Source organism: Choloepus didactylus, chromosome 2, assembly GCF_015220235.1.
Source record: "Choloepus didactylus isolate mChoDid1 chromosome 2, mChoDid1.pri, whole genome shotgun sequence".
NCBI lineage: Eukaryota > Metazoa > Chordata > Mammalia > Pilosa > Megalonychidae > Choloepus > Choloepus didactylus.
Window position 1 is genome coordinate 143952921 of NC_051308.1, and position 26317 is coordinate 143979237.

General features: G+C 36.7%; 1 protein-coding gene across 2 annotated transcripts in view; it reads left to right on the forward strand.

Annotated features, from left to right (window-relative positions):
* The first annotated feature begins 3570 nt into the window (after window positions 1–3570).
* DPYD (dihydropyrimidine dehydrogenase) overlaps window positions 3571–26317 on the forward strand; it is a 943583-nt gene continuing 920836 nt past the window's right edge. The window contains exon 1 of one of the 2 annotated variants that reach the window (XM_037826568.1): window positions 3571–3872. In XM_037826568.1, the coding sequence (XP_037682496.1) occupies window positions 3588–3872 (285 nt within the window). In that variant the 5' untranslated portion in view covers window positions 3571–3587. The remainder of the gene's footprint in view (window positions 3873–26317) is intronic. The other variant, XM_037826567.1, reaches the window with a different exon arrangement.

Genomic DNA, 26317 nt, shown 5'->3' on the forward strand with positions numbered 1-26317 from the left:
ATGAGAATTGGAGAATTATATCTTTAAATTTTTAATATGTAACTAACATTGCATGAAATTTTGCAATTTACAGAGTACTGTTACATACATTTTGACTTTTGACTCACAATAACCCTACTCAGTTAAACCTCTTAATCAAAATTACTAATTGGCAATAAATGTTTTTGAGCTAATGGCTTATGGTTTTTGATAACAGAGATGTCTTTCTTGTCCACTGTGGTATCACTACTGCCTATCATAATGCCTAAAATAAAAGCATTCAATAATTGCTGTTGAACTAATTCCTGAGATGGAGGTGTAGTTTCTCTTAGTTGTGCTGTATATGGCACTTGTGGCACGTTTGGCAATATATGTTCATAAGTAGCACCCATATATGTGCATTCACAGGATACATAGTACATACAGTTGAATGAATTATTCCCAGTTTATTCAGAAAATAGAAATTAACATATTTTATATTAGTTTGGACTCAAACAATTTTTCTCTTGGTCAGTTTGCATAAAAGTTAATTTGGACTTATAAAATCAAATGGGAAAAATGGGTCTCATGAACAATCAGTCTTTGACTTGTTGGGAGAAAGTTGCCTTCTTGAGAAGTAAAGTGTCTGAGAAAAAATTGCTTAATGCTGGACTACAGGGAAAAATAAAGGCATATGGAAATCTAAATTTTATTGTTTCTAAATTTGTGCTATTGAATAACTTTTCAGACGTGAAATTAAGGATGATTCATAAGCCTTAATTCCCTCTAAAGAAAAAATAATAGCAATATTCACTTGTGTAATATAAACTGTTAGATTGAGATGCATTCTGGTAAATTTGTATATAGTTAGATAAGCTGTCTCTCCAAAGCTCAGAAAAATTAATGTGGTACACCTGATATTTGACTGTGCTTCCAGATGGAGGGACAGCTTGACAAATGCCACCATAATTTACAACTTTTAAAAAGTGTGATGTGAATCCATTTGCAGTAAGCTTTAAACAGCTTGGATTATTTACAGGTACAACTGTGCTTAATGTGCAATTTGAATGGATTTAAAATATTATTAGATTCAATCACTGATCATAGAGCATAGGTATGGCATGTGAGCAGTATGGTTAGATGCCTTAATTAAATATCTCTGAACAGGACACATCTTTCTGGTAAGGTTGGGGGAAACGTGGCAAAATAGAATTTGAATGTTATGTTTGGGTGTTGACTCTGTCACTGATGAAGCTCTCACCTTTGGAAAGACAGCATATTTTGAATTTATACTCTATAGTAATTTGGGAGACTATTAATCAGAGAAAACAAATATGGAAACAGTGTCTAACTCTTAAGCTAACTTGGGCACTTGTACCCATGAAACAACTCAAGTATGGATTTCTAACTGATAAGATTTGTTTTATAGTGTAACCTAAAAGAGCATGTAAGTCTATATCCCTGGAGGTTAGGAAATTGAACATTGAACTTCAGTGGTCAAATTGGAGAAGGAATTAAATATATTATAATTACATATATATCATATTATGTATATACATTATATATAATATACCTTCTGTCTCCTTTCCTTTTCTCTCTCACTCTTGTATCTTTGGAGGTAAGTTGTGGTTGTATGAAGAAGCAATAGTTCTATATATAACAGAGATTGTGATTTTGAAACATTTCTCATGAGAAAGAAAGTTAATTTGACACACTTTAACTAGAAAGTCATTGATGGATTTTGTGATTTTAATTGTCAGCAGTGAGTAGAACACTGAAGAGTACATGGTAAAGTGAAACTAAAGTGTCTAAAATTAACTGTTTTGGGTATAAACTAATGTCAGTGATCACTGTTATTCATACACAAAATATTCTTGGTTTCTTATGTTTCAGTCCTGGACCAGGATCTGTGTACCTGATTGAGAACCAAACCATACATGGACTATTTCTTCCTGGAGTTTACATTTTAAATGGAAGACGGAAATTAACAAGTCACACTCGAGTAAATATACAAATAAAATTTAACAGGGTTATGAAGGGGAAGACATAGGTTGCTATGAAAGAGAGCTACACAGACAGGGTGTATTTATTTGGTGGTAGGGGTGGTTGGGGAAGTCTTCTCTGAGATCTAAAGAATGAGTAAGAAGAGTATTCCAATGGAAGAGGATGTATAGAAGGAGAAAAGTGGTTGGAGAATGGGAGATTGTTTATAGTTGGAGCACAACAAGTGAGGGTGAGGGTGCCCTCAGTGAGGCTGTGAGTAGCCTTCCATGTGGCTGGAGAGGAGGGGAGGGGCAGGTTGTTCAGAGGTCATTCTAAGTAGTTAGTATTTTATTCTGACTACAGTGAAACCTCTGAAGGATTTATACTAGGGATGTGTATTTGACATAAGCCAACTAATACTTTTTAAAGCTCAATCTTTAATAGAGACAGACAAGAGTAGAAGTTGGAATACCAGTGGCTTGGACCTTAGTGGAAGCAGTGGAGACGGAGAAAAGAAGATTCAAGATTTATTTAAGAAAGTGGAATCCTGAGAGATTGAGGATGGATTTAGTGTGGAGGTGAGGAAAAGGAAGTCTAGAATGACTCCAAGGTTTCCACTTGACTTTCTAGTTTCTCTTACTATTTGATTCAAGAATACATCCTTCTCCTAACTGCCAAGTTCTGGAAGATAATGGGACCGCTTGTTCAGAGAAGCCTTCCTCAACCACTCAACACAGTGAGCATCTACATCCCCAGGTATTGTGTCATATTCCTCTTTTATCTTCCAAGCAGGAAGTACAGTCTCTTATTCTTTTGCTCACTTGTCTACTCTGATTATAAGCTCCATAAAGTGATGTTCTTGAAGACTCTATCCAGAGAATCTACCATCACGGTTGGAACACTGAAGATTTTTGTTGCATGAAATAATGAATGAACTAATGAAAGAACAGCAATGAAGAAGAAAAGTCTGACTCCAAGGTGCTCACGATCTAGCCAAGAGGATTAAGAAATGTGACGAAAATCTTAATAAAATTAAGCAGAATGCTGCATGGGAGAAGAGAGGAGGATGCACGTAACCCGGGGAGAAAACGGGGAGGTCCGGAGTCCACCAGATATCCTCACAGATGAGGAGAATATTTTCTGGATTGGGATGATCTGTAAATGTATTCGCTCCTGTCCCTTCTAGCAGCTCTTGGGCAAAACATAAAAAACAACTCTTGAAAGGAGCTTCATATTTTAGAATAATATATTTTTTAAAAATTGCCATTAGGATGGATTTGTCCTGCAAATATATAACCTTGATTTTGTACCACCCACAGCACTTACTACATGCTGCTTCTGGCTGTTGATATTTGGGCTCGCCCCCCTCTCACGGACTGTAAACTCTGGACTCTGCGTCCACCACAGAATCCAGCCCAGTGCCCTGCCCGTCTATTTGTGAATAGAAACAGAAAGGGGCAATTTGCCGACTGTTTTTACCTTTAACCCTGGTGATCCCTCACATCTGGCCCCCGCCTACCTAGCTCAGCCTTTAAGAGGTTATAGAGAGCGAAAGTCAGTCCCCGGTACGAGAGCTCCTTCCCTGCCTTTTTTCTGCCTGCAGATGGAAAACAAACTGCCAGGTTAAGATTGGGGGTGGGGTGGGAATGGGAGAGGCGGCGGAAGGCCGGGCTCCTTCCCCAGCGGCTCGCTGTGCTCTGCCGGGAGCCTCAGGACCGAGCGCGCAGCCCCGCCTGGGGGGCGTCGCCGCCAGGCAACCGCCCCGCCCCCGCGCCGCTGGCCCTCCGCTTTCTATTTGCACAAGCTCTCTGCGAAGGAGCTATCGCGTCGGTTTCTGGCTGGAGACGCTGAGAGGGTCTGTTTGTGGGAGACTCCGGACTGTAGGCACTGCCATGGCCCGTGTGCTCAGCAAGGACGCGGCGGATATCGAGGTACCTACTGCGCTCTGCGGGCCAGGGGCAGGAAGGGGGTCCAGCTGGTCTGGTCCACGGAGGCTCCCGCGGCGTGAGGAACAGAGCGGGTGACACGGGAAACTTTGCCTCAGCAGGAGATCTGTGGGGGGAGGCGAAGCGCCGAGCAGTGGCAGGCGGGAGGGAAGTGGAGGACTTTCCGGGGACTACGGAGCGGGGAGGCGGTGCTCCCTGGATTAGGACTTGCTTGTTTACTTGGAGGGGGAATAAGGAAGTCTGTTTTGTCCTGTTCTGAGTGGTGGTGACTGAAGAAGCTCAAGAGTTCCGAGAGAGAGGTGGACTCCAGAGGACAGGAGCTCCCATTTCCCGCCCACTTCCCCATTCGCTCCCTAAATGTTGGTTTGGGACACCTGCCCGCTGCCCTCACCTCCAGTAGTGCTGAATCTTGCTATTTGCAAGGGTGCAGTATAGAAATGAAAATCTGTGTGTCAAGCTCTAGCAGTCCCCGCCAGCCATAGTAATACTTGTGAAATAATTTAACAGGGAGCGAAGTATTGGAAACACGAAAAAATGCACTGCAGTCAGAAAAACAAATAAGCTGTTTTTCTCTGCTATCAGCCATTTTTTGGGTTCCCTCTTTCACTTTGTTTCTGTAAAAATTTTCGTCATTCTTGTCAATAAAGTCCTACCTGAAATGAAATGACGGTTTCCTTTGAGTTCTCCCTAGTATCTTTATGTATGAGATGAGAAGCATTTAATTACAAACAGTGATTTTAGACATACCAGCCCAGCGTCAGTGCATCTGAGCTAAGGCAAACTGCCTTTTAGTTTGCTGTTGTATTTCACTTGGGGCTTTTCTTTTCTGAAACTCCTACCCTGGTAGGAGTGTGTGTTCTTTAGGTAGAAATAAAAATGTCCTTTCCTCGGTCCTTTGGATGCTATAAGTAGAAGTCTAAAAAACCACCTGTTTGAGGAGTAATGCTTTTGCCATATTTTGCCTTTATTATTGAGGGGGCTTTGTGTTCTGTTTGGGGAAAGGTAGTCTTCTCTCCAGAATCCATTCAGTTATGGTAACAAGAGCTAAAGTATATCCTGTGGACATCTCTAGTTTACTTGTGATTTCTCTTGTGGATAGTTTTACTTTTTTATATTGATCACTATATTTAAAACAATAATTATTCATTGTGGGCAGGGTAAAAGATACTTTTCCATATTTGATTTATATAATTTTTTGATTCTTTGTCCTTGTGACTTTGAATTAACCAAATTCTTTTCTGGTTGTTTTTGCTTTATTAAGTCAAATAGCAATCAGACAGTTCTGATTTCAGGGATCAGAGTGTGAGAGGGAAGGTGGCTTTTGTCATTTGTAGTTTCAGAGTGATATGTTTTCTGCTTAACTTTCTGTGTATCCCCCCTGCAATTATATTTGAAATCAGTTGTTACTCACATTTCACTGAAGACAGAGATGTCATTGAATCTTTCAGTGACCAGCTTAATCTCATATGTTGTTTTAACCAAGAACATTTAAGAAATCTGAGCCCTCATGCTCCACTCAGCTCAATCTAACCTTAGTCTTTATGGCCTATCTGCCTGATATTACTTATAATATAGAATAGTGGTACTCAAAACTTTTTCAGCTTTTATGTATTTCATATATGCAACACACTTTCATCAGTAACATCTTTCATCACACACAATACCTTATTGTTCCTTCAAAGTAATATCCATGGTTCAGGTGCTAAAATACCATGAAGGAGTGTGAAATTAATCATTAAAATATAATGCAGTGAGGAAAAATACATTAAGCCTAGAGGAACACATTCAAGCACATATGTCTCAGTTGATCCTATTGACTCACCAGAGATCATTTTTATGTTAAAGCATCAGAATGAATTATGAAAGCTCAGTTTTTTATCAAACTGTAATGCATACGTTAGATCTGCCTTCCTTGAACAAATCCATTAAAACCATTGTCTTGAGATTGATCTTATTGCCACTATTGCCTTAGTCTCAGATACACGGAGAAGCAAGTAATCTTTTAAAAATATTGGTAAGAAGCAGAGTACATGTTCACTTGATAGATGTGAAAAGAACTGAAGGCGATGGCAACAATCCACTGTAATAGTGATTTAATTTTCCCTGTGAGCATACAAAACTTCAGATTTCAGTGATGCATTCAGAGAAGTATCTTTGTGTGTGAGAAAAAAGTTATTGCGGCATTCAGAGTGGTTTGTAGATTTGTTCCATAATTTCTAGCCTCAACCCAATATTGCTTCAGATTTTAAGGACTGTGATCATGGAAAGCAATCAGATGGTTACCAAACTCCAAAGGTAGAATATCCCTGGGCTTGAAATTATGCATAGTAAGGATTATTACTTGGTAATAGAACCCAGCTCATATATTCAAAAATTGTTTTTGTCCTTATAGTAATGTTAGGAGTTGTGTGAGAAGTTGAGTCTCTATCTCCCTTCTCCTCCCTATGTTAATGTGGTTCAGAGCCTGGTTCTCTGGACCTAAGTGCTTGGGATTAAAGTCTGACTCTACCTCTTTTTAGTTTGTGAGGCATTGGGCAAATTATCTAACTTCTCTGAGCCTCAATCACATAATCTGTTAAGGAAGGAAACTGATAATTGTAAAGATAATAAATGTTCTTCTTGTCAGGAAGAAAGGACAAATGTTAAAAAAATAAAGATATAGAAAAATATATGATTTTACTTTCAGAAAAATCACTGACATTGAAATAATTAGTACTCTGAAGTTTTTAAGCAGATGTATACTTTAAAAAAAAAATAGAGAAGCTGTGGTTTCATAGAAATATCACACATAAAATACAGGATTCCCGTACACCAACCATTATTAAATCCTTGCAATGGTTTGGTACATTGGTTATAATTGATAAAAACACATTTTTATAATTATGCTATTGTGATGGTTAGGTTCATATGTCAACTTGGCAAGGTGATGATGTCCAGGTTCTGGTCAAGCAAGCACTGGCCTAACTGTTACTTCAAGGACATTTGTGGCTGGTTTATTAAATCATCAGTCAATTGACTGCACCTGTGATTGATGACATCAGCAAAGGATTTGTCTTCCGCAATGAGGGAATTCAGTTAGCTGGGTTTAATCCAATCAGTTGAAGACTTTTAAGGGAGAAAGAGAGAGAACCTTCACTTCTTCAGATAGCCAGTGAAGCGTTTCCTGAGGAGTTCATCAAACACCTTCATCAGAGTTGCCAGTTTGCTGCCTGCCCTACGAAATTTGGACTCATGCATCCCCACAGTTGCATGAGACACTTTTATAAAATCTTTTATTTACAGATATCTCTTGCTGGTTCTGTTTCCCTAGAGAACCCTAACTGATACAACTATTAACTGTAGTCCATGGTTTAACCTAGGGTTCATTGTGTTGTGCAGTACCAAGAATTTTCTTAAAATTTTTATTCTAGTACCATATATACAATTATATATTTCCCCTTTTAACCACATTCAGATTTATATTTCAGTGCTGTTAATTAAGTTCACAATGTTGTGTTACCATCACTACAATCCACTACCAAAACATTTCCATTTTTCCAAATGGAAACTCTACATTTTGAGTCTTAACTCCCTATTCCCTGTCCGCACCCCAACCTATGGTAGCCTATATTCTAGATTCTGACTCTGAGTTTGGTTATTTTGATTATTTCCTATCAGTTAGATCATACAATATATCTCATTGTGGTTTTGATTTGCTTTTCCCTAATGGTGAATGAGGTTGAGCATCTTTTCATGTGCATTTTGGCCATTTGTATATCTTCTCTGGAAAAATGTCTATTCAGTTTTTTTGCCCATTTTTTAATTGGGTTGTTTGCCTTTTTATTGTTGAGTTGAAGGATTTTTTTACAGGCATACCTTGTAGATATTGTAGGCGTGGCTCCAGACCACCACATTAAAGTGAATATCACAATAAAGCAAGTCACATGGATTTTTTTGTTTTCCAGTGCATATAAAAGTTACGTTTACACTATACTGTAGTCTATTGAGTATAATAGCATTATGTAACAAAAGACAATATGCATACCTCAATTGAAATGTGACGTAGAGGCATAGACATGCTGTTGGAAAAATGGTGCCGAAAGACTTGTTCAATGCAGATTTGCCATGAAGCTTCAATTTGTAAAAAATGGAGTATCTGTGAAGTGCAATAAAATGAGGTATGCCTGTATATATGTTGGAAACTAAACCCTTGTCAGATATGTGGTTTCCAAATATTTTCTCCCATTGTGTAGCTTATTATTTTACTTTCATGATAACATCCTTTTGAGGCACAAATTTTTTAATTTATTTAATTTATTTATCCATCTTTTCTTCTGTTGCTTGTGTGTTGGGTGTAAAGTCTAAGGAACCATTGCTTAACATAAGGTCCTGGAGGTGCTTCCCTACATTTTCTGCTAGGAGTTTGACAGTTCTGGCTTTTATATTTAGGGTTTTAATCCATTTTGAGTTGATTTTTGTATATCGTGTGATATAAGGTTCCACCTTCATTCTTTTGCAAATGGAGATCCAGTTTTCACAGCACCATTTGTTGAAGAGACTTCTGTCCAAATTGAGTGGTCTTTGTCCCCTTGTCAAAAGTCAGTCAGTCTTAAATGCAAGGGTTGATTTCTAAGCTCTCAATTTTATTCCATTGGTCTGCGGGTACCAGCTATATATTTTTAAGAGTTATTTTGCTTTGTGGATTTACATCTTTTTGTACACATTGAATTTTGCCAAAGATGATTTTTGAATACAAACTCTCTTGGGTAAGTTTCAAAGAAGGTAAGTATTGGATGGTCCCTGTATCTTTCCTCAGCAAGAACTTCTTAGTACCATTGATTTAGTTTGCAGTGATACAAGCTTTGTCAATAGGTGCACATTTAACACCAAGTAAGAATATTTTGGAAGAGTTCACTTTTGTTCAATATCTTGTTCCCCTCCATTTACATGGATAATTGAGAGTAGACTAAAATTCTAAGTATAACTAAAGGAAAATGTATGCAGCTACAGTAAGCATTTAACTATTCAAATATTACTAATTTTGTTAAATATTTACAGCCAAACTAAATTGCTAGCTGCACTCTACTGCTCCCACAATCATGAGTTAAAGTCCATCCCTTGAATTACTAGTTAATGAGTGTTAATGGGTTATAAACTCATGTAAAATTTACCTTGAATAAAAAAGGGATGCAGTCCATTTTCCACAAAATCAAAATCCATTTTGAATTAAATAAAAATGGTTCCTGAATTACTGATGCTATGGTTTCTGTTCATTTGAGAAGCTAATCAAAAGTTTTCTGTATTAATATTAAGAAAATTAAAGTGATAAATTTGGAAGATGGAATTACAACTGAAATGACTTGGAGAAAGTGAATTTTAAGGAGAATTTTGAAAAAAATGAAAGGGCATGGTTTATGAATTAGCTGAGGTGGCAGAAGATATTGCAGAATACCTGTATGGTAACTGCTATTGACCCTGGAGGGAGAAGTGTTGTGCATCTGAAGGAGGTAATACAGATTCAACCTTGCAGAAGCCAAGTGTTTTATTTTATTTATATATATTTACACACATACACAAGCACACACATACATACATACATGTAGATACACACACACATACATAATTTTTTAAAAAAATTAATCTATATGTAACAGTCCTTTCTCTTCCTTTTGCTGATTGGGCACCACAGATCTTGTGGAAATGCTGTTTTGACTTGCTAAGGCTTTCAAAGTGTTTTATTATTTTCACTTTAAACCTGTTTGTGAGTTTCAGTTGTTGAAAAGTGCTTGCCACTTTAAGCTTTTCTGTGGTTTGTGCCTAACTTTAAAGTATTTTTCCTTTATAAGGAGTTTACCTGGGCAGTAGAAATGTGTCTGATTATTTGATTTGAAGAGTTACTTAAGTACAGTGATTGCTCCTTGCAGTTGTAAGGTACTACACATTTTTATAGTCAAGCATGTTCATATATATTTCAGTGCAATTTTTTTTTTAAATTTCTACCACTTGCACATGAATTCAGCTGACTAGTTCTAGTTGTTTAATTAAAAACTGTGAGATTAATGACTAATGACAAATCTGTCACTGGGGAAATTTTAGGTTGATCTGCTTAATCTTAATCATAACAGATAGTGTTACCTGATTGTTTAAGTGTAAAAATGTGCTGGAATTTAGTAGTCTCCTTTCTTTCATTCTGGAGGAAAAATTCACTTCTAGAAAGCTGAAGAGAATTAAAAAATGCTGAGATGATCTGGAGCCAAAATATTGAGAAGAGTGGATGATCTTTAAGCAATCATGCCTGTCCTTAAAAATTTGAACACATAGTTTTACCAAACTATGTGTAAAAAGGCAACAACACAAAGGTTGAAAACCAGACTTTCCAGTAAGGTAAACTTGTCTGATCACTGTGGGAGAGTTCTAGTAACTAGTAAACACTTAAGTGACAAAATTAGGAGCACTAAAACCAAAAGACAATGAGACTGAAACAGAATTTGTCATAAAGGATTATAACAAAGAAAATTTGATAAGAAATTTTATATAGTCCAAGCTTCAGTACATTTAAAGAGGAGATTGAAAAGTAGAACTGGCCAATTTATTTTTCTGTCTCTTGATTATATGGATACAATGATAAACATGTGGCAGAAACCTTCAGTCTTTTAAATGGTAAGGAAAATTTTATTTCATTCATACCTTGCCAAATAAAAAAATATTTAATAAGGCATTCTAAAAGTTTTAAAAGTCTAAAACTAGGTCTTTGATTATCAAATTGGATATGTTTACGTCCTGAAAGTGATGTGCTCTTAATCTTTCGTATCAAGAGAGATGATGTTTTTTGGCCTCAAACATCACTAGTGTGGGTGTTCACAGATATCTTGGAGCCAATTATACTGCTGAGATAACTCTTAATAGGATTATGTCTTTCCTGTGGTCTGTAATTATTACTTCTTCCATTGCTTTTAATTAAAATGTTATACCAGCAGACATGAAACATTTGCATTTAACTCAACATATAACTTATCTTTTAGACTTTTCACCAAAGATACCTATTTATTATTAGAAACTCAGTACTTTTGTATGAGGTTATTTATTTTGTATTTCATAAAATGAAGCTTCTTTGTATGGTTAGTGAAAAAAAGCATTGGATTAAAACAGTCCTAGGTCCCATATTTTTCACATGTGTGATTGTAGACAAGTTCTTTCCTGGACTGTCATTTTTTCCCCTGTAAATTGGATTTAATCCTATTTACTTCATGCAGTAGCTCTATGGATTAATTGGAGTCATGTACATAAAATGCCTCAGACAACATCTGTCATATAAAATATATACTTTTTAAAAGGTGGTAGTTATTTTAAATATTATTGCATATATCATATGTGTTATGTAACATCAATTAGCTACAATTTTGTTCAACTCCAAGAATTAAGTGTTGGTAATTGAAATTTGTTAAAATATCAGAGGTTGGAGAGAGTCAATAAAGCTAAAAGAATTATGAGAGAGGCTCATTATAGATTCATAAATGTTGTAGACATTGTTTTATGAAGTCACTGAATTCCACTTGTCTTTATAAGAGATGAGATAGGGGAGTTGCTAAAATGGAGGTCAAATTAAGGAACCCATTTAATTTTGCTTTTAATTTTTATTTAAAAATATTTTTAATACCCATTGTATTGCCAGCCCTCTGGTATAATCTGTAGGGAATTCAAAGGAAGTATCTGGCATAGGCTTTGTCCATACAAGATTACACACATCTTAATACACAGGGATTCAGATCCACAGCGGACCTCCCAGCCCTTAATGTTTTACTGTTGTATACATATGGATTGATTCTTCAGTGTTTTTCTGAGTATTGTTGAGATTAGATAGGGTCATTACAAAGATAAAAATTATTTCTTGGCATTCTCATTAGTGTTTAGAAGGGATTTGGTATTACTCTTTTCTGAAAAGAAGTCCCTACACAATTATTAAAAAACAAACAAACCCAATATCTCTTTTTGCTAACTGAACTAGGCTTATCTTCTCTTCAACATATAACCTTCAAATAAAGTGTTTGCTAGACTTCTAAGCATCTGTGAACACAATGTTTGTTTATGAATTCCTTTTTTATCTCCTAGGAAGGGGCGACCTATTTGGTACCAGAAATGTAAAAGGTGCCCTTTCTGAAGGATGACTCAGATATTAAACTTTTTATACTAGGTTATAATCATCTTATTTGTTAGAGAATTTCAGCTTGGTTGTGTAATAGCATTCTCTCTATCCTCCACCTCCATCATAATAATTAAAGAGACAATCTGCGTCCCTACCTCCCAGGTGCTTGGAAATTGATATTATGAGTGCTTATGAATGTCCCCTTGAGACACTCCTGACGGGGCCACTTTAAAGAAAAATCTCTTCATCAGTAATGAAGCCCTGAGGGCCACTTCTCAGGGGACCCACACAAAATTACATGTCAACTCCAGGCCTGATTTATACAGATGGTGCTCCAGTTAAGGTCCTGACTGCACCTCTCCTTCCCCTTACGTTTTATTCCTCACTCCTCTCTTCTGGTTCCCCTCTCCATACACACATTTTTACTTCTCTCCCATAATTTTGTCTCCCGATTTTCGACTCATTTTACCTGTCTACAACTGACTCATCTAAAGTAGATCTTTTTGTTGAATCTTTGTGAAATCCTTAAAGAATGATATTCAAAATCAATTACATTAACATGTTAAAACATGAAAAATGTAAGCCAGTATGTCTAATGAGTCTATGTGAATACCTTCAGCAAAACTATAGAAGAGAATGTGTTTTGCTATTCATTAATTAAAATAAATGTCCTGGGGTTGGGGACAAGCCTGGGGATATTTCTGTTGTACGTGTTAGATGCTCTCTGACCTTGTGGAAATCATTTGACTACTGTGAAGTGTTTGCTTATTTTTCAATGAGTATGTTATTGATCAGTCTTTTTAAGGATGGTTATAATAAAATATGACAATGGTGAAATTGTTTGGAAATGTAACCTGCTGAGTGATCATATTAAGGAAATCCAGAGGTGGTGTTGTCATAGCTACTCTATTTTTACATGCTAGGTAGGATTAAACGTGCCATTTATACTAGCTGTGTGGATTTGATGTACTTACTCATCTGATTTTTTAAACTTCTTCATGCCTGCCTGCCTTCTTTTCTTTTTTAATAAGACGAATGTACTAAAAACGAAACCTCTGTGGAACACAGAGGAAAAAATCCTGTTCTACTATATATGGCTGGAGTTCTCTGTAAGGGTGATCTGAAATTAATAAATTTATGTTTTGTGTCTCTTGGAAAATGCTGTCTTTAATTAGAAATTAAGATCAGGGATACTTAAAAAGGAGATGAGACTCTATAAGCTAGTTTCTATGGTGTGGTGGTTGTTTGATGACTGTCAGTAGAAATGAGAGTCCAAATAGTGGGGTCACCAGCCTCATTAGGGAATTCAAGTTATCTTGTCTGATTTCTTGTACCACAGTGATGTCAAAGCTTTGGGGTCTTCTTTCACATATTCCTTACCAAATATTGGGGTGTGTCAGGATAAAGAGTTTGAAATACTCCATAATTCAAAGATGAAAGACATTCAGTTCCCTTCATAGATCCTTAGAGCTAAAGCATGACACCTTTCACAGCAAAAGGCTCATTTCTGTGGACTTTCATTAATTTCTTTTTTTTTTTTCTGATATAATTTTTTCTTTCTTTTTCATAATCATTACAGAATATTTAAAAAGACCTCAAATACACATGGCCAAACTACCTCAAACAACCATGCTAGTATTGATTTGGTACTTTTATTTCCCATGCATGATGTCTTTTTTTTTCCTAAGCAGTTTCAAATACATATAATATTATATTTACTTTCTTGACCCACTGGAAACATTTCCCCACATTCTTACAAACTAAATAAACAATTTTAAATAGATTTAAAATAGCAGCATATGATTTCATAGGGTAGAAGATACAAAAATTGATTAAAGCATTTAACTTATTATCAGACATTGATTTTGTTTTTAGTAGTCAGTTATTATTAAGAATAATGCTTTGACAAAATTAGTTTGCTTAAAGTATTGTGCTGGTAATATCCTTGAGAGGATTGACTTCGGTAATTTACAGAGCATGTCAGTTCTGTCCTTCTCACCTACATGACTCAACTGAAATAAGCCTCTTTAAAAAGCTGTTTTTAAAAAGGAAAAAGCTTCCATTATTGGGTGCAAAGACAGAAGGAACAAAATGGAAATGGAACCAATTACCCATTTTCTTCATACTCACTGTTTATAGGTTACTGATCTCTCAGGCATCTGGATACAGTTCCCCTTGATGTGGATATGACTTATTTTTGACTCAGTGCTGATGAAGCTTCTTTCTAGATCATGAGTTGGCTGCCTGCACAGTTCTTTATGTATTTTTTGCCCTGGAGAACTGGAAGGGTAAGGCTGGACCTCAGGTTGTTATTTTGAATGGAATATCTCGGGTTGTTATTCTGAATGGAATGTCTCAGGTTGAGCTGCAGCTGCCCTCCCTGTATGATCCCAACCACTGTGGAACTTCAGACTGGAAGTGGTTGTATGTGTGTGCCTGTGTGTGTGCATCTATACATGTAAGCACACATGTGTGCACAATTTTTTCTCTTCCTGGTAGTTAGGGAGAGGAAAGGGGAGATGAGTATAACTATTTTGATTCAACACATTTTTCTAACAATGACAGATTTAATAATGTAAAACATTCTTCTTTCTTGGGTGAGCTACCCAAAATATCTTTTTTAAATTCAATTTTATTGAAATATAATCGCATACCATAAGATCATCCAAAGTGTTCACAGCACCATCATATATTTGTACATTCATCACCACTATCAATTTTTGAGCATTTACATTACTCCAAAAAAAATTAAAGTAAGAATAAAAATTAAAGTAAAAAAGAACACCCCAAACATCCCTTCTCCCCATCCCCCCCATTATTCATTTATTTTTTTCCTCATTTTTCTACTCATCTGTCCATACACTGGATAAAGGGAGTGTGAGCCACAAGATTTTCACAATCACATGGTCACACAGTGTAAGCTATATAGTTATATGACTGTCTTCAAGAATCAAGGCTATTGTATTGCAGTTCAACAGTTTCAGGTATTTCCTTCTCACTATTCCAATACACTAAAAACTAAAAAGGGTACACCATTTTAAGTGCCTTTTCATTTCCTTCTGTATGTATTTTTCAAACTTTATTTTTTGGTTACCATGGAGCTTAAATTTAATCTCCTATGTCTATAACAATCTTCTTTGATTTGATACCAACTTAGATCCAATAGCATAAACAGTCACTATTCCTGCTCCCCTCCATCCATCCACCTTTATTTTGTACTTGTTACAAATTACATCTGTATATATTGTATGTTCAAAACCTTAGATTTACCATTACTTTATGAGCCTTTGCATTTTAGAATCTGTAAGAAGTAAAAGTAGTTACTTACCAAAAAATATAATACAATAATTCTGGCATTTATAATCACTTATGTGCTTCCTTTATTGGAAGTTTTTATTTGTTTATGCTGCATCAGTCTACTGTCTAGTATCCTTTCCTTTCATTCTGATGAACTCCCTTTAGCACTGCTTGGGGGAAAGGAATAGTGAGTGATGAATTCCTTTAGTTTTTTAAAATCTGGGAATGTCTTAATCACTCCTTCATTTATGAAAGATAGTCTTGCTTGATACAAAATTATTGTATGGTAGTTGTTTTCTTCAGGAATTTACCTATTTTGTCCCACTGCCTCTTTGCCTTCTGGTTTTTGATGAAAAATGAACACTTTTCTTGAGAATTTCTCATACATAACTTGTTGCTTTACCCTTGCAACTTTCTGAACTTTGTCCTTGACTTTGGCATTTGACGGTTTGACTACTGGGTGTCTGGGTGTTATCATTTTCAAGTTTACTCTGCTAGAGGTTCATTGGGATATTTAAATGTGTAGATTCATGTCTTTCATTAGATTTGGGAAGTTTTCTGCCATTATTTCTTCATATATTCCTTCTGCCCTTTCTTTCTTCTCCTTTGGGACTCCCATAATGCATATATTGGTATGCTTGATAGTATCTCACAGATCTCTTAGCTCTGTTCTCATTTTTATTCTTTTTTAATTTCTCCTCCTCAGCCTGCATCATTTCAATGGTCTTGTCTTTGAGTCCACTGATTCTTTATTCTGCCATTTCCAATCTGCTGTTGAAATCCTGTAATTTTTCATTTCAGTCATTTTAGTTTTTCTGTTTGGTTCCTTTTAAAAATTTCTGTGTCTTTATTGAGATTCTCATATTGTTCATGTATCACTTGTCTGATATACTTTTTTCTTTTTCCATATTTTCCTTTATCTCTTTGAGCCTATTGAAGATCATTTTTTTAAATGTTTTTGTCCAGCACATCCAAAGTCTGGTCTTCTTCGTTGATGATATCAGAATTTTTGTCTCGTTCCTATGGGTGAACCTTCATTTCCTCTTTCTTTGTTTTTCTTTAAATCTTCTGTTGCAAACTGCAGTTTTATATTTTAATGTGTTAACTCTGAGATTTTGTTCCTGAGCTGTTTGTTCCTTCATTTGAATCTAGCTAGTGATATGACAGATTTCCTTGTGTGCCAGGAGCTAATGAAAACAAACAAGCCAAGGCAAAAAATACATTTCACAGTCTTTGCAAATTGTCTCTGTGTTGGCTGGTGCTTTTCTCCAGAGGTTAGCCCTCCTATCTAGAAGATCAGCCCAAGGTGAAAGTGAAGTGTGAGGTCCTGTCAGTCTTTTCTGAGTCTGTAACTTGTGTTGAGCTTGGGCGGGCTTGCAGTCTTAGAAATTCCCCTGCTTACTAGAATCCTGATGTCCCCTCTACTCTCTGTGAAGTAGACTTTCACCTTCTCCTGGGAGTTCTATTGTATATCTTAAACCTGGCAATCCTTTGCCATGGGCTGCTGAGACTTAGTTGTTTCCTACCCTCTTTTAGCCCTGGGCAAGCTGCTTCTGCCTTCAGGACAAGTTTTGGGGAAGCCAGAGAAGAGTTTCCTGGAACAGTCTTTCAGACTGCCACTTGATAGATTGACATTGACATACTGACACCCCATTATACTCATAGTAGTTACTCTGCTCACTCGGGAACAAGGCCAGGGACCTACATGAGAGTGCAGGTTGCCTCCACATTGTGCCAGGGTAGAGGTGGGGGATGGCCCAGTAATAGGCTCTATGAGATTCTGTAGTGGAATGGCACCCTGGAGCATCTCACACTGCCATCTGGGTTGACAGGAAGTCCCAATTCTTGTTTTTCTTTTAAACAAATTATTTTAATGTATTTTAAAAGCATGAGTAAAATAAGGGAAAAATAGAAATAAGAAATACAAGTGAGAAGAAATAGAAAATCACGCATTTTAAGAAAATTCGATGTTAATGAATTTTAAAATCAAGGTTAAATTAATGCTGTTTGGAAACATACAATTCACCAAAACAATGTCCAATAATTTCAGAAAAAGCAATAGATCAGTATATTTGATACATCATAATATTTATGTAACAAATAATAGATCATTGTTATTTATTCTAATTATAATAAAAGGACAGCATAGATTAGTGATTAAGAGTGCAATCTCTGGAAGTAGAGTGGTAATGATCATATCATAGCTTTCCCACTTACTAGTTTTTTACCTTGGCAAATTATTTAATCTTTCTTCGTTTCAGTTTCCTCATTTGGAAAATGGGGAGAGTGATAGGATAGCTATGTGGTTGAAGGAAATACAACATACTCATCATGTTTAGTAGTTCCAACACATAGCAAGCATATAGTCAATGTTAGCTGTTAAAATATTAATAATTGTTACCACTTAATGAATTGATTCCAGTGACCTTTTATGTCTTTCACAACCTGTTATTTTAAAGTTCAAAAAACACAGGAATTTACTGTCACTTTTCTTTTGTTAACTCAAAAATATTTATTGATCTTTCAGTATATGTTAGGCATTGGTCTAGATCTTGGAAATTTACTTGTATACAAGACTGAAGAGGTCTCTGCTTTCAAGAAAATTGTTTGATAGTAGAGAAATGATATGAAATAAATAAAAAAGAAGTATAGAATAATTTCAGATATTATCATGTGCTTTGGTAAAAATGAATGATGGTAATGAGATACTAGAACTACTGGTATAGCCTCTTGTAGTAGTCACTGAAGGCCTCTCTCTGGAGGTGACATTTGAACTGAGATCTGAAAGACCATAGAATCTGCCAGAGCTTTTGAGGATTTGGCTTTAGAGGAAGAAGAAAGGCAAATCAAATCAATTGACCTTACTCTGAGGTTAAAAAAAAAAAAGAAGTAATAGGTTGTGGGGATACACGTGTTGCATTTAATGACTTTAAGTTTGAAATCCCTATTAGGTACTGAAATAAAGATATCAAGTAGGCAGCTGGAAATTAGCATCTGGTGCTCAGGAAAGATTTCATATAATTTGGTAACATGGAGACCACTGTGAGCTTGACGAAAGCTGTTGGGGGGCAGAAGCCCAATTGGAGTGGGTTGAGAAGAGAACAGAACATAAGGAAGTGGTTAATAAAACTCTGGAGAAAAGTTTTACTGGGAAGGGGAACACAGAAATGGAGCATTTGCTGAAAGGGGACAATAGAGCATGTACATATTTTAGTAGAAGTGATCCAGTAGAGAAACACCAATGTTGAGAAGGGGTAATTACCTGTATAAAAGGTTTATTTTTGTGAGGGGAATAGGATTGATAGAACAAGCATTAGAACAGGAAAGAAGGCAAGTGTGTGAGTACAAATACAGGGAGGTGATAAATTAGGTGGTATGATAATGAGGTAAGTCCTATCTGATGATTTTTATTTTCTCAGTAAGAGTATGAGACAACTTGAGAATAACGGGGGGAAAAAGGATTTGAAGATTTGAGGAAACAGATGAAAGAGTATAAGATGATGGTTGGGCAGTGTTTGTTTTGTTTGAAATTTGTGGTCAAGAATTTAATGTAAGAGCAGTGAACATGATTGTGAATTTTTCTCCAGCCACTTTCAGCTACTTGTTTAGGCAGAATAGTTAGAGAAATGAGCTTACTTAGGTTGGGACTTGCCCAGGCATCCAGGAGTAAGAGAGGGGCAAGGGGAAAAGAGGTGTGAAGAAGTTGTAATGGTAGACCATGGAATCTAATCCAAGGGAAGTTGGGATATGAGGGAAGGATGGGTAGTGAAAACACCAGGGTTGTGCTAAATGGATTGGTGGTCTTAATGAAGTCAAAGGGTTGTTGGAAGGTGGGAACTGTATTAGTGAGCTGTATGAGTCTGGGGGATGGAGATTAAAGTATCATGTTTGAAATAAAGCAGTTGGAGGTGGTGCAGTGACAAAGATGAGTTTAACCAAGGGAGATGATGGCAAAAGTAGCGTGTGAGAAAAAAAATCATTAGCAATGAAATGATTGAGTCAAGAGACAGGTACTGAAAAATGCAGTGGCTGCTGAAGCTCACTGAGAACTGGTTTAAGGAGTAGAGGGAGTGGAAGACAATGAACTAGATATTAAAATCCTCACGATTTTGGGCGGAAGGTGGCGTGGTGACACAGGGTTGGTAGATGACAAGAGCAGGAATTATAGGGAGTAGAACAGTCAGATCATAGAACTGCAAAAGAGCTGGGTATTTCTACAAAGAAGGAAGAAAGGAGGGAGAAAGGAAGGAAGGAAGGAAGGAAAGAAGGAAAGAAGAGACTATTGAAGTAGGAATGGTGAGACCGGGACGATCTAATATTACTAGTTATAAAAGAGAAGATCTTCATTAATTTCAAATTCATATTTTAACAAAGTAATTATGGTTAAATATCATATTATATTTAAGATACTCTAAATATGTTATTAAGTCCTAGTTCTGCCATTTTGTAGCTTTGTGAACTTAAGCTATTTCACTGTAAAATGGAGATTACGATCCTTGTCCTGCCTTATAAGTTATTGTTTTGATCAAATGAATTAAGAAAAAATGTAAATGTAAGCTATTACCATGAAATTATTTAGTTTAAAGACATGTACAATCCTTGTATGAGAGAGAAAGATGTTTATTATCAAATGTGGCAGAGAATCAAGTAGACAACTTTTTAAAATCTGCACTAAAAATTAAATATATTTTTCCAAAGTTTAAGTTACCAACAAAATACATTATACCTGCATTCAATTTTATAAATAATTGTTAAGTACCCATGGTATATTAGGCAGTACATTAAATACTATGAGGGAACTGTTCACAAAAATAAAAGTACCTCCTAAATGAACTTATGATACAGTATGGAAGATAAGGAAAATTCACAAATAACTACAAATCAAGGCAGAAAGTGATAAGTGCTTGGGTGTGATGGTTTGGAATTATGGTGTTAGAATTAAGGTAAACTTGTTATAAATTCACATTGATACAGTTTAATGATTTAGTTTTTGCACTATTTTTTTGCATTTAATGAAAGACAATGAACTTCACATGTTTTGTTATAATCTCCCACAACTTTCACTCCCATCTCCAATAACTTAGGAGCCAAAAAATTAGTTAGGTGATCTCTTTCTAGGGACAGGTGGAGGAAGGCTGTCCAGGCTGAAATGGATCAGATGTAGGACAGGTGTAAGAACAGGGATTGCCAGAGTTAGAGTAAAGGGGGATGAATATGGGTCTGCGTACTCACAGTTAGCAATTTTTTTTCCCTGCTTCCCTACTTAAGAACTCATTTCCAGCCTTAGGAAGATGTATCAATTTCAGAAATGGTGAAACTAAGGGTATGGAAAGGTCAAATGATTTGATTAAAGTCAGTAGTGAAGGGGAAACTAAAACCTATGAATGTGGGCTCTGTTTTATGTTGCTGTTTATTCAGGCATTAAAATACATGACATGAAAATGAGGAATCAAAGAAGTAGAGAACAGGGAAGTCCTTCAAAAGTTGCCTCATTTTGTCCTCACTGTATGCATTCACAAAATTTCTCAATAAGATGTTTAATATTTGATTCTTCAAGGAGTCCTCCACATGTGTAAATGAGAGCAAGGTATGAATGGCTTCTAATCCACAGGCCAGATGGTTGCAGTGGAGGGAGCTGATGAGATATCATCAATCACTTCTCAACATGATGTCAACTGACCAATTTTGCCCTTTGCCAGACAAGTATGACCTCTGACAGGAAAGAATGTTTTATTATTATTTTTTTTGATAAATTAGAAACAAGAAATAGGCAGAATGGATTGCAGGGCTGAAATTGGTTCTAGGATTTTGTATGTTCTTTTTATTTAACTTTAAAATCTATATACATTTAGACATGTAGTACATAAATTTGATTAATTGAAACTTGACCAAAGGACTTTTTTTCTTTTACATTCTATTTGCTAACATTAATGATGCCAGTGTCAAGATATATAGTTTATATTTGAGGATTAAAAAATGTAATTATAAGTGTATGATCTAAGATTAATTTATGTTAGCATAACCCTTGCCCCTTTTGCATCTTTAATACTGTACAAGTTTGAATTAATTATGCTATTATGGCAAATTGAAGGTGCATATTTTGTAACTGTAATTTAGAGAGATTTTCAACTATATTATCTAAAACAAAGCAATTTGTGTAGTCTGCAGTTAATTTGAAAATAAAATAAATCAAGAATCTATGTAATAATTTAGCTTATTAATTCTAAAATGGCATACTTGTATCAAACCTATGGCTTAAAGATAAATATAACATTTGAGGTCTGGTAACTTTTTTAGTCAGCTTTCCTGGGGAAATTAAATTACGTTAATTGGTAACACAAGTTCTTATGCCAGATTCAGCACCACTAGTGCCTTTTAATACCCATGGGAACCACTTTGGATCAATATAGGGAACTTTTGAATCGACTCTTCCTTCCATTATTGTTAAGGTATTGTCACTCTGAAATGTTATGATTACTTTGCTGCCCAGTGGATCCTGTGGAATAACCTCTGGATTATCCCATTATTTAATAATGGAATCTGTTCTGGTTTGCTAATGCTGCTGTTATACAAAAAGTCAGAAATGAATTGGCTTTTATAAAGGGGATTTATCAAGTTACAAAATACAGTTCTAAGGCCTTAAAAGTGTCCATACTGAGCATCAGTAAGAGGATACCTTCACTGAAGAACAGCTGGTGGCATCAGGAATACCTCTGTCAGCTGGGAAGGCACATGGCTGGCTTCTGCTGATCTCGGTTTGTGTTTCAGCTCCTCTCACTCAGCTCCTGTGCATCTTTGCTTCTTCCTCCCAGGGCGTTTCTCTCTAAGCATCTGGGGGTCCTGGCTTAGCTTCTCCGGGGCAAATTCTGGGCTTCATCTCTTAGCTTAACATCTCCAAATGTCCTTCTGTCAGCATCTCTGAGCATCTGTAAGCATCAGCGAGTGTGTGTATGTGTGTGTGTGTACGTGTGTGTGTGTATGTGTGTGTGTGTGTCAGCTCTTAGCTTCTCTCTTAAATAATCAAGACCCACCCTGAATGGGCAGGGCCACACTGACATGGAAATAATCTAATCAAAATATCACCCACAATTGGGTGAGTCACATTTCCCTGGAAACACTCGATCGGGGTAATACCCTAATCAAAAGACTAATAAATCTGCCCCACAAGATTGCATTGAGGAACATGGCTTTTTGGGGAATATAATATATCCAAACCAGCACAGCATCTTTAAATGTAATTTAATTTTTATCAGTGTATTTCACGCACAAAATAAAAATTAGAAAGTACATAAAGCAGCAAGACACAGCTGCCACCAGGAATTCCAGCATGCAGTGGGGCTTTCAAAAGTGGACATCTCAGGGGACAGAAGAAGATGGTGGCATAGAGAGGAGTGGAAGCTAGTTTGTCCCCTTGGAACAACTAACAAACAACCAGGAACAACTAGTAAATAATCTGGAATAACTGTGGGGGGACAAACATGACTGTCCACTCATCATACACCAACATGAACTGGGAGGAATGCCAGAGATCACAGCATAAAATCTGTAAGTAAAAACTGTGGATCCAAGCCAAGAGCCCCCTCTCCCCACAGCCCAAACTGCAAAGCCTTGTGGTGCTAGAGAGCAGCACTCTCCGAGCAAGTGAATATAGCTCAGTTGAGCTCCAACTGGGGTTTTAATTAACAAATGTGGACTGTTGAATACAAGATCCGAACCCCAACAAGAAGACAGAGGCTTTTGATGATGACTGACGTTGGAGAGCCTGATGGTGGCCGCATACTGGCCCTGAAGGGGGCTTTCTGTCCCTTTTTCAGGTAAGTGGAGAAAGCCTCAACCATTTCCAGTTCCCAGCCCTTTGACCCAGAAAAGGGTGGAGATAGCACAGGCAGAGAGTCTATTCAAGTGCTAATGACCTCTCCTTGGGAGTGTATTTTCCCTAAGGTGAAGAAGGTGGTGCCAAGCTCTACTACCTGCCTTCCATTCAGAACCAGACCCCAGAGCCTGGGGGAAAACAGCCATGGGCCACACCTCCTTATACCAGTCTGGAGCTACTGGCTGACAGGTGCCACTTGCTGGGCAGAAAAGCACAGTGACTTGAGGCCCCGCAGGGTGTACCAATCTTCTAAGACATCCTCCAGGAAACCGGTTACTATTGCCTCCTTCCAAGACCTGAGCCCTTCTGGTCTGGGAAAACCTGATTGGGGTACCCAAGGAAACCAGATGCCTAGACAACAGAAAACTACAATCTACGCTAAGAAAAATGAAGTTATGGCCCAGTCAAAGGAAAAAACTTACACTTCAACTGAGATACAGGAATTTAAACAACTAATACTAAATCAATTAAAAAAGTTTAGGGAAGATATGGCAAAAGAGATGAAGTGTATAATGAAAACACTGGGCGTACATAAGATAGAAATTGAATGTTCGAAAATAACAACCGGCAGAATCTATGGAAATGAGAGGCACAACACAAGAGATGAAAGACACAATGGAAACATGCAACAGCAGATCTCAAGAGGCAGAAGAAAACACTCAGGAACTGGAGAGCAAGGCACCTGAAAGTCTACACACAAAAGAACACATAGAGAAAAGAATCCAAAAACATGAGCAACATCTCTGGGAACTTAAAGACAAAATGAAATGCAGGAATGTACATATCATTAGTGTCCTAGAAGGAGAAGAGAAGGAAAAAGGGGCAGAAGCAATAATAGAGGAAATAATCAATGAAAATTTCCCATCTCTTATGAAAGACATAAAAGCATGGATGCAAGAAGTGCAGCATACCCCAAACAGAATAGATCTGAATAGGCCTATGCGAAGATACTTAATAATCAGATTATCAAACGTCAAAGATAAAGAGAGAATCCTGAAAGCATCAAGAGAGAAGCAATCCACATACAAAGGAAGCTTGATGAGACTATGTGCGGATTTCTCAGTAGAAACCATGGAGGCAGAAGGAAGTGGGGTGATATATTTAAGATACTGAAAGAGGAAAACCACCAATCAAGAATCCTATATCCTGCAAAACTGTCTTTCAGATATGAGGGAGAGCTTAAAATATTCTCTGACAAACAGACAATGACAGGGTTTGTGAACAAGATACCTACTCTACAGGAAATACTAAAGGGAACGCTACAAAAAGGTAGGAAAAGAGAGGAGTGAGAGGTTTGGAACACAATTTTGGATGATGGAGTACAGCAGTGTACACTGAACAAAGATGACTGTAAGTATGGTTGAAAAAGGAAGGTTGGGAGTATGTGGGACACCAGAAAGAAAGAGGAAAGATAAAGACTGGGACTCTATAACTCAGTGAAACCGAGGGTACTCAATGATTGTGATAAAAGGTACAAATATGTTTTTACATGAGGGAGAAGAAATGAATGTCAGCATTGCAAGATGTTAAAAATAGGGTGATATTAGGGGAAAATGCAATCAATGCAAACTAGAGACTATAGTTAAAAGAAACATTGCATTATGCTTCCTTTAATGTTACAAAGGCAATATACCAAAGCTAAATGCAAATGTGGGGGTGAAACATAGGGGAAGGGTATGGGACTCCTGGCATTGGTGATGTTGTCTGACTCTTTATTCTACTTTAGTTTAATGCTATCTTTCCTTTATTTGCTTTCTAGCTATCATGTTTTTTTTTCTCTCTCTTTTTCTTTTATCCCTCTACCTTCTTTTACTCTTCCTCTTTTGTGGAAGAAATGGAGATGTCTTTATATAGATAGTGGTGATGGTGATGAATATAGGGAACCAACGATTGTTTACTTAGAACAGAATGTATGGTGTGTGAACAAAATCTCCTTAAAAAATGGGTTGATGAAGAAACCTTGAGGGCACTATATGGAACGAAATAAGGCAGACACATAAGGACAAATATTGCAGGGTCTCACTGATATGAACTATTTATAATATGTAAACTCATCAACATGAAATATAAGTTACCAGGATATAGAACGAGGCAAAAGAATAGGGAGCGTTTGCTTATTATGAGCAGAATGTTCAACTAGGGTGAACTTAAACGTTTGGAAATGGACAGGGGTGATGGTAGCATGTTGTGAGAATAACTAACAGTGCTGAATGGTGTGTGGTGGTGGAAAGGGTAAACTCAGAGTCACATATGTCACCAGAAGGCTAGTTGGAGGTTAAAAAATGGGAATGTAGAAAACAGTGAACTTTGTGGTGGACAATGTCTGTGACTAACTGTACAAATATTAGAAATCTCTCTCACGAACTAGAACAAATGTATGACTATAACTAGAAGGTAATAATAGAGGGGCGTATAGGAAAAAAAATATACCTCTTGCAAACTGTATACTACAGTTAGTAGTATTTTAACATTCTTTCATCAACAGTAACAAATGTACTATATGAAAATTATGAATCAGCAATGCAGGGGGGTGGTTGGGGGTATGGGAGGATTAGGGGTATGGAAGGATTTGAATTTTCTTTTTTTTCTTTATTTCTTTTCTAGAGTAATGAAAATGTTCTAAAAATTGAAAAAAAATTAATTGTGGTGAGAGATGCACAGTTATAGGATGGTAGCATGGGCAACTGATTGGACACTTGATCTTTGAATAATTGTGTGGTATGTGAAAATTGCAATAAAAAATTAAAAATTAAAAATTAAAAAAAGTGGGAAAAAAGTACATAAAGAAGAACTTTTGAGGAAGAGCTACAGTGCCCTTTACTATTCCTCCCAGTGGTGTGCTGGTAAAGGTTTAATAACTGATAAGGGTGGAGTGGAAAAGCCCTGGTTTGTAGTGTTTGCTGACTACTGTGGGGTAAATACATTCTCAGAGGTGGAATTGGGAATGAGATGTTAACAGTCCTGTCTCCACCTTCAATTAGAACCCATTCTAGCACATCTCCAGTTCCTCCTCACCTTTTCCTATCTTCTAGATTATTTTCTCGAGGCAGCACTTTTAGTTTTAATTCATCTTCTGGTAAGATTAAAATTTCTACTTATCTGTCAAATTTTTGCCCATTTTTTGTTTGTCTTTAGTCA